Source organism: Echinops telfairi, unplaced genomic scaffold, assembly GCF_000313985.2.
Source record: "Echinops telfairi isolate 266 unplaced genomic scaffold, ASM31398v2 ScPeMD7_5592;HRSCAF=6446, whole genome shotgun sequence".
NCBI lineage: Eukaryota > Metazoa > Chordata > Mammalia > Afrosoricida > Tenrecidae > Echinops > Echinops telfairi.
Genome location: NW_022109491.1, coordinates 34,977,351 through 34,987,251, shown reverse-complemented (window position 1 = coordinate 34,987,251; position 9,901 = coordinate 34,977,351). Strand labels below are relative to the sequence as shown.

General features: G+C 40.2%; 1 protein-coding gene across 1 annotated transcript in view; it reads right to left on the bottom strand.

The window, feature by feature from the left end:
• Window positions 1–9,901, bottom strand: part of PLCB1 (phospholipase C beta 1) — an 842,442-nt gene that overhangs the window by 176,070 nt on the left and 656,471 nt on the right. The window contains exons 18-20 of the mRNA XM_030887038.2: window positions 8,387–8,511; window positions 6,309–6,463; window positions 1,540–1,704 (exon numbers count right to left, since the gene is read on the bottom strand). Of these exons, the coding sequence (XP_030742898.1) occupies window positions 1,540–1,704; window positions 6,309–6,463; window positions 8,387–8,511 (445 nt within the window). The remainder of the gene's footprint in view (window positions 1–1,539; window positions 1,705–6,308; window positions 6,464–8,386; window positions 8,512–9,901) is intronic.

Sequence of the window (9,901 nt, the reverse complement as noted above, 5' to 3'; positions counted from 1 at the left end):
AGGGATGTATTCATGTCGAGGAAACCTGACAACCATATAGTCCACTCACTGGATTCCTTTCCAGGAAATAGAAAACATAGGTCGATGCATTGGAATATGACAGTCAATTGATAATTGTACCTGTTGCTATAGGGTCTCCCCAAACTGCCTTTCACTGGGAGTGCTCACGTCAAACGACAAGTCTTCAAAACACCCAGCTTAATTTACCTCTGTGAAGCTAATCATGCTTATCCCCAAGCCACAGACCAGATTGATTTCTGTGCAGTTCGCTATGATGTGTGTAGACCCTGTGATGTCAAATTAGAACTGTGCTCCAAAGGGCTGATTTTCCCCCCTGAAATAGCTTGTCCGGTCTTACTTCTGGGATACCTTTGGCTTCTGTTTTGGATTGCATTGTGTTACTAACTCCTATACTTGGGATGTAATCCCATGTGGAAATAGGTTTTCCTTTTTTCTGTTGCTGACGTTACGTTAGCACACAGTCCTCTTAAACCAATCTTGCTTGATATACCAAAGGGCAGGCTGGACTCAGCAAAACCCATGTAGACGTGGGGACAATAAATGCCATGTGGGTATTTCCCAGCAACACTGAGAACACGGAGACAGAGATTTTGTTCACAGTGAGCAGAGGCTTCCCGAGGGCTGGGGCCCTAGAAGTGGACTAGGCTCTGTAAACTGTGAGAAAATGAATGGACTCTCTGACCATTAAAGTCAGCCTGTTGGGCATTTCTTTGATGCTGGTGTTAGGTCATTAGGACAGATGGACTCCAACAACCTTCTTGCTAGCCGCCTCGCACGGAACCACCTAAAGACTCCATGTTTATCACAGGGAAGCGAAATTGCCCAAGTTTATTGTAGCCTTCAGTTACCAAAAGGTATACCTAGAGATGGAGAGAGGGCAGGGGAAGCTCACTCCAATGCTGGAGAAGCAGAAAGCAGATACAGCCTGTGCAGAGACTGCCTGGCTGGTTGTTTTGGACAAATCAGAGCAAGGGCATGGTAGCAAAGTCCACGGTGTGCTCTTCTGGGCTTGCTGTGATTGGTGTAAGCTTATGTGACGCAGACTGGCTTTTTCAGTGAAGGCGGACGGAAGGGCCTCATGGGGGTGTGAAAGGCTTATTGAACAGAACACAGAAACAAGTTGGCTGGACCAGGACCTGAAGCTTCCAGGGGTTGTGATACATATTCCTTTTAAAGCAAGTAGAGGCTTACTTTGTCTTGGCTAGCATTTTATTCCCTACTTTGCACTCCATTTAAGTTACAATGAAAATCTCTCATTTAGCGCCTGATCATGCACGGATATGAGTTACACTGATATGTTATTCATGTCTTCCCAAGAGAGGTATGCTAGAATCCACTGATTGATTGACAATAGAATTCTGAACACCCTAGGATAGCTTTCAAAACACTACTACTTGGATGAATGTTTCAATTCTTAAATCGAGCAACCTAGTCATATGGTTACTTATTTCCTGTTTTTCTCCATGTAAAACACATGGAATACATCATTCCATTTCCTATCAAGAACACCAAGCGGACCTTTTTGAAAACAATGGGTTCTTCTTCCCAGACAGGATTGACTGCATTTCCTTGGGATGTCTTGGTCTTAAAGGCCTTCCTCCTTGTGTCAACAGGCAAACCAAACATATCCACTTCCACATAGATCCCGACTTTCTTATCCGAAAGAAACTGGCCGGAAATGATCTAGAAAATAAACACAAGCAGAATCTCCATACAAAGAGTCGCAAAGACATAAGACCATGATTTCCAGAAATAAAAATACTGATGAAAAATGTTGAGCCAGAGGCAAAATGACAAAGGGAGTATGAGCAGAAATATGGCTTGTGTCTCATTTAAGGACTCGATAGAGACACTGCTATTGAAAATGCTAAGGTCAGAAGTGGATTAATAAGACCAACTGGTATAGGAGATAAATGGGCTAAATATTGACTTTAAACAAGTCCAGTTTGTTATCACACCTAATGTCACCTGAGTAGCCATCCACACAATTGCAAATAATTTTTGTTGAATTCTAAAACCATAGACACGGTGCAGTTAAATAAGAAATGGGAAAAAAATTGCATACGTATAAAAAGTCTCCTATGTCTGTCTAATTGCCTAAGGGCTTAATCTGTGTGTCAGAAAGTCCAGAAGGTAGAGGCCGACCACAAAAAATACTGCTCCTGGGTATCAGAGATGGCAGCAGCCAGAGCAGACGGATCAAAAAACGAGGAGTTTGAAGTGAATGGTTGGAATAAAAGAGTGTGCTGGTCAACACCTTTCTGAGACCTAGTCCAAAAAGGGTATAGAAATGACCATGGCCAGAAATCAAGTTGGAGGTCAAGCCTTAGCACAAAATTAGCATGATCATGCAGCACCGAGGCTGACTGAGCTCAAAGTCAAGTACAGAAGTCGTCAGGCAAAGGCCATGGTGGAGTTGTGGTAGTCTGGTGCCACCCCCATGGTTCCGATTCATGGTGACCCAATGTACAGTAGAGCTACCCATCGCTGAGCAATGGACCTTCCTCACAACCGTTCTGATGTTTGAGCCCACCCATGCAGCCACTGTGCCAATCCATCCTGTCCGGGGTCTTCCTCTTCTGTGCTGATCCTCCACTTGACCAAGCATGCTGTCCTTTTCCTGATAACAGGCCCAAAGCATGTGAGATGAAGTCTTGCCATTCTTGCTGCATGGAGCATTCTGGTAGTACTTCTTCCAAGACAGATTTCTTTGTTCTTTTGTCAGTCGATGGTGCTTTCAATATTCCTTGCCAGCATTGTAATTCACATACTTCAATTCTTCTTTGGTTTTCCTTATTCAGTGCCCAACATTCACATGCATATGAGGCAATTGAAAGTATCAGGCACACCTTAGTCTTAAAAAAGAAACAGCCTCATCTCTCACCACTTTAAAGAGGTTTGGTGCAACACATTTACCAAATACCACGTGTCTTTTCATCTTTGGACTGCTGCTTCCAAGAGCACTGATTGTGAATTCAGGCAACATGAGCTGCAAACCTCGACAACTGTCACCTTTGCTTCAGTGATCATGATGTTGATTATTGGTCCAGCTGTGAGGATTTTTGTTCGCTTTACACCGAGTTCTCCTCCATCACAAAAGCTGCACCTTCATGAGCCGGTGCTTCAGGACCTCTTACCCACGCCCAGCAAGTAGAGCTGCATCATCTGCATATTGAAAACTGTGAACAAGCCTTCCTCCAGTTCGGATGCCCCATTGGTCTACTTATAATCCAGCTTCTGACTATTTGCCCAGCACACAGATTGAATAAGTATGGCGAGAACTGTACAAGTGACCACAGTCTGGCAAACTGATAGACAGTGGTGACCAGGATGAAGAGGCCTTTTGAATTCACGGGGGGTGGGGGTGGGGCAGCTTGTTCCTTGGATTCTTTCAGCCCGAGTCATAGCATCTACTGGCTATTAACTCCTTGTTTAACCAGAGGTTCTACTTGGGTAGAAAGATTTAGCAGGCAAACTTCCAAGTCATGACAGTCAGACTGAGAATTCAGATGCACCCTGTGAGCTTAACATGTTTGATCTGCTTTGGAAGAAGTACAGCCAGTTGACACCTTAAAAGCATGGGTGTCGAGACCTCATCTCATATATTTTGGGCACATTATCAAGAAAAACCATTCTCTAGAAAAGGACATTATTCTTGGTAAAGTACAAGGTTGGTCAAAAAAGAGGAAAACTTCAATGAGATGTGTTGACCGAGCAGCTGCAACAATGGGCTCACACATGACATTGGGAGGATGGCATCGGAACGGGCAGGGTTTCCTTCTGTTGTACCTTGGGCTGTTACGGGCTGGAATGGGCTCAAGGGCACCTAACAACAACAACGATGACAACCACATGTTTGATCAAAGCAGACATTTCAAAAGGAAACTAGCAATGTTAAATCGCAACATTCTCATGAGTCAAATGGGGTGTTGGAACACCATTCGAGCTTACAGGTTCATTTTGGTACTAGATGAAGTCAATGCTGAAAGATCAGTACAAAGACACGACTAAAGATGCGCGCGCCCCATCTGGGTTCTAGTTGTGAATGGCAGGACTTTACCGTAACCTGTCCTGCCCATGCAGAGGTTACTAACAGAGGAAGAAGAGAGCCTCTATCTATTCTGGACAGAGGCAGCCATTGACACCTGTCTCCGAGGCTCAACTGTGCCTCCTGCCCAGTTTCACCTACTCTCCTGCATCGCTGACATTGTTATATAATCTTCCATGCTGCCAGTGTTTATAATTGCTTACATGGCCGCAGAAGAATGTTTTTAGAAAAATAATCAAAAAGCAAGCAATCTGCAAATAATCGTATTAGTTTAACGCAACTGACAACACTTGGAGGAAGACCTGAAAATAACATTTATTAGTGCAAGATGCTTGGGATATATTTCAATCAACCTTGATAGAAATAAAATATTCATTGCTGAAAATGGTCTCCTAAAATAAATATAACCTTGAAATTCTAGTTCTTTCACCTTCACTTAAAAAAATAATAATTGGAATAATTTCAAGGGATGGAATTGTGAGACTTTATTGAAACTTTATTTTTAATCTTTGGTATAAGCTTTAAGGGAAACATAAAACATACATTTTAATGTGCAAATGGGCTCAATGGCTAAAGTAGACAGAATCAGTGAAATAGTCACAGAATATCTTTAGAACATAGTTTTTATGTAGCATTTTAGAATAGAGTTTTTTGGGTTTTTTAGTGCCTTGCTTTAAGGGATTCCCTGGTGTTGGCGTGGTTACATGCTGGGCTGCTAATCACAGGCCTACCATTTGAAATCAGCAGCAGCTCTGCGTGAAAGAGAGGAGGTTTTTGACTCCCTTAAAAAGTTCGTCTTGGAAAAACACAGGAGCAATAGTGCCCTATCCTGTAGGGTTACTATGAGTCTCAATCGCTTGGATGGCAGTGAATAGTAAGAGTTGGTTTAAGATCGATCTTAAAATTGCATTTATGTCATTACAAACATTTCCAGTGCCATGACACAGAAAAGAGAGGCACCTGTACAAACAAATAGAATTCTAGCTGCAACAACCAAAAGCTTATAGAATCTCTGCATAAAGTGCTTTATAAAAATGGATTTCCACTCATAGATTAAAAATGTTTTCTGACAAGTGTCAGTTTTTAAAAAATCTTAGTTGGATCATCATTCTAAGAGACTGCAGAGAATAATTTGGAATGTTTTATTCCAGGGTTGGATTTATATGTAAGAAAGTAACTGTCATTATTAATATGTGTGCTTAAATCCTTAAATACACTAGTAGATTTTCAAAGACCATATTATAGGAACATGAGTGCGTTTACTGAATATTAAGTTAACATACTGAGAGAATCCCCATTCTCTAATTCTACTTAGTATAAATACTTTCATTGAACCCAAAGAAAAAAAAATATATAGAAGAGCTCTTTAATAAAAGCCATTGATTTTTCTGCCAAATTTATCTGGGATATTTATACCAACAGAAGATAAGAGCTATGGTAAATTTCACGATCTCTTTTTATGAATTTAAGGTCAAATTTTTATCATCTTTAGAGTGGGACGCAGCCCCTGCATCTCATACATATGGTTTCTAAATATTGACTAGATTAAAAAAAACTTATTCTAAAATATATGTTATCAGCTCTCTGTTTTTACGCATTCTACGTTTTATACAATTCAGTGACACTGGTTCTGTTCCTCATGTGCAGCCGTCATCACCATCCAGTTCCAACGGCAGCACTCCACTAACAGAAACTCCGTGCCCAATGAGGAGAGCCTGCCGCTCCGACCACCTCTCACAAACTCGTGCCCCTGTACCGGGCCTGTTTCATGTAAGTGGGGTTAGAGCATTTGTCCTTTAAAGTCTGACTCAGTTGACTTAGCATAATGGTTTCAAGGTTCATCCATGTTGTAGCATGTTGCAAGACTTCATTCTCTTCCTAGCAAAGTCTTCTTCCATTGTATGGAGATAACCAATAATCTACTACTGGAAATATAGGCTGTTTCCATCTTTCATCTCCTGGGAAAAGTACTGTCATAAATATTTCTATTCATGTTTCCGTTTGTGTTGATTCTTTTGGAGTATATACCAAGGATTGGGGTTGCTGGGTGATATGGTAGTGCTGGGTGATATGGTAGTGCTGGGTTTAAACTTTGTGAGACTATAATGTGGGTTTAATCATTAAAGAGAAAAATACATGAAGGAAGCAGAAAGCTTTTACCAAGCTTTGTAGTTCCACAAGGAAGACAGATGAGTTCACGACTTTCTTTGGAGACAATATTGTAATGAGGTGCACCTACCTTAACCGATAACGTGTTAGCCACTATTCCATCGACAATGCCTTCGGTGAATGGATCAAAGTGCTTGTCTGGTCTCCGCATAAACTCTGGCTTTAATCTGTAGCCACTCTTCCCATTGTATTCATACATGCCCATGTTGATTTGCATCGCCAAGTCTGAATACCAAAAACATAGACCGTTAGTGTAAACAGTATTTCTATTTCGAGCAAGCACATAAGAGCAATGAGTGATATTATTAATTCCATGTACTAAAATCCACTTTTTTTTATCTACTCTCCTTTACAAAAGTAACGTGATCTGTTGTAGAAATTTTGCAAGCACCAGTAAGAAAAAGCAGCTGTCTCAAATCCAGAGATAAACACTGCCAGCAGTTGGGCGCATATTGTATTTTCTCTCTACTTAAAATATCGTTTAAATATAGAGTATATCCATTTAATTAAATATGATCCTGCCCTAATTTTAACAGCTTGATGAGCGTCCTCTGAATAGATATATTTGAGTAAGCACATTTAGCCAGCTCTCGCTCCGAGTGCATTTTCCGTCTTCTAACTTTTCACTCTCACACACAAAGTTGTAGTGGATGTCCTTAAGAAATCTCAGTGTCTCATCAGTTATATTCAATAGAAGACACCTTTGCAGAAGGTATTATAAGTTTTAATAAAAGACCTTTCATATGTGTTTCCAGTCCTGTGTTTGAGGACCTTTCTCTACATCTTCTCTACAACAAATGCTGTCATTCACAGGTGTGTGTTGTGTGTGTGAGCCTGTGTGTGTGTGTACACACCTTATGGAACTATCCTCCTCTTTTTAAAATGTGAATTCCTTTGATTTCCATTTAGCACAACCTATTTCTAACTGCCTCTTTCCAAGTGGCCATGATGGCCGCTCAAAGCTTTCCTGGGATTCATTGACTATGTCAAGTGAACATTCACAATCATTGCCGTGCAGGTGCTAAAAAGTGCCTGTGAAGTTGTAAGGAATTTAGGGAACTGTCAGTTGCTCCCAACCAGCTGTGCAGTGGCCCATTCATAAATGGGCGGTAATGACGGCGTCATTTCAGAGTGCCATGCAGCTCACAGGAGATTACTGTCATTTCAACCCCCAAGCTGGACTGAGTACAAAACCCTATACTAAAAGCCCCTCTAGAAAACCATATGCTTTAGGAAATACTGCTCAAAGAAGAAAAAGATTTACTTCAGAAACAAATGGGTGATATAGAGCACGCCACCTAGTGGCAGTGAGTGACACCTCATCGTTCATCAAAGAGATGCAAACAGCAGTGGAAAAATATATTTCGCGTGGCACTTTATTACTTTTTAATGGTGATACTTGAGCAAGATTACAAATGAGAGAGGTCAGCATTAATTGATGGTGAGGATGAATCTGGTGCAATCTTTTTAGTGAACATTTGATATACATACACATAATTCTTCAAACGTTCGTTTTTGTTTTCTTTAATATAAGAATTTCTTTTATAATTATTTTATCCTTTAATATAAAGGATTACTATAAGGAACTTTTCCAGAAGAATACTAGGAGGCCCACTTGACATGTTACATTCAGGATTGTTTAGACTATTATTTACAGTAAGTAAAAAATCCTCCAGGTCCAGAGCAGAGCTAGGAAATAGGTTTTGAGTTGTTAAACATGCTTACTTTATAGCAATTAAAAAGAATGCTTTCATATAGAATTTAAGGATATCTTTTACATGTTTTTAAAAAACAAGGAGTTAAGGGGGAAAAATACACATATGCATTTCTGGCAATATATATAGCCAAATTTTTATAATAAATAATTAAATTACAATAAATTATTAAAAGTAATAAATTAAATATGTTAAAAAGCATGTGCTTGCAAAAGAATGTAAATATCAATAAAGATAATAAATTATTGAAGAAATTATCTAATTTGTCAAAGTCCACATGGATTTATTTATTTATTTATGGAACTGATATTTATTTCAATGAACTTTGCTTGCATTTTTCCAATCAAGTCTGGAATATTTCTCTTCTTCTGATCACTTGACGATGGTTTCCTGACCTGCGGTTGTACCATCGAACCTGAACTGGGCTACTTACCCACTGTTTGGAAGTTCAGTGCAACCATTTGGCAGCCTGCATTCCAGAACAGCTGAGGCATGTAGTTAGATGAATCCACACGTGTGCCTTTGGGGTATATTCTGCTCAGCTGCATCTTGTTATATCTGGACCATCATGTTAAGTAGTGAATACAGTTACCAAATTAGTCACTAGAGAATGTAAATGTCTAGAAAATAATGATGGCAACATCTGTACAAATAAATTGGTCTTTTGATTTAAAAAAGTCATTAGTATTAACTGAAAGGCCACTCTGCATCTTTCTGTATTAGGGAAATGAGATACATGTCAACAAACTCAAGGAGCGAGCGAGTGAAGTGAAATGCACACACACACACCCTTTGTGACCGACAGAATGAATGTAATTGTATGATACAAACATAGCCTCGTCTTTGCAGGCCTTATGGGTGAACACTTGGGAGGCAGCAGCCGCAAGTTGAGTCAGTCCTCTGGTTAAAGACACACAAGGAAGCTGGAACGTGTTAATTCATGAGGGAGGAAGATACTGTGTATGGCAGAAGAAGAGAATAGAACTATATACCTATAAAAACTCTTTTTGGTGACAACACACACAGCAAAATATGTTCAATCACCATTTTCCCCTGTAAATCTCAATGGGGACTGAAGACCTCACTCTGGGAATTCTATCAGTCTCTATTGACCAGTGAGTGTGGGCTTTTAAATTTTATTGATTTTGAGTTTTGTTCCACATTTTTCTCCCTTCCTATGCAGGACTTTCACAGTGGTAGCCAGGCACCATCTAGTTCTTCTGGTCTCGGGGAAGTAGAGACTGATATTCTCCTGGTCCATTTGTCTACTGACCCAACTGTTTCCACGTGCCCTTGATTTTCTTCATTCTTCTGCTTCTGGGCAGAGAGATCGTGTTCACCAGCTCTTAAACCCCCAGCAGGATGTAGAACATTGTCTTTGAAGACAACGACCAATTGCCAATTGACCTTGATGTCCCTTGCAAGTCAGCAGTTTTTACATAGACAGCCATGGACTAGGGTTATATCATCTTCTGTAAGCAGTCTCATGACTGTCTTTTGTCTCACCATTCATTTAAACTCTCTGCCCCTTACAAAGTTCTCATTTATTCTTTAGAGTTACTGTTGCCATCTTCAGTTTTATGCAGATCATTCTTTAAACGAGTGGAAGGTCAAGGCACATTTTCTTTATTGAGCTAAAGGATTGTTCAGAAGTGGGAGTTACCATGACTGAATGCTTGGATCAGGGACTCAATGGATGGCTCTTGATGCAAAGGAGGAGAATAGTGGAACAGCACTTCACATGCTTATTAGAAAGCAGACACGTTAGCTGCATGGGGCCTGGCAGGTCCTCTGAAGCCATTGCCTAGAGACAAGTTAGAATCTTCAAATACATTATATTTATCCATCTTATATACAACATCATTGTGGATCTTGCTTGCTGGCATATCTGTCTACATAAAAATTTTATTTGTGCTCTTTATTAGGTTTGTTTTACACAGTTACATAT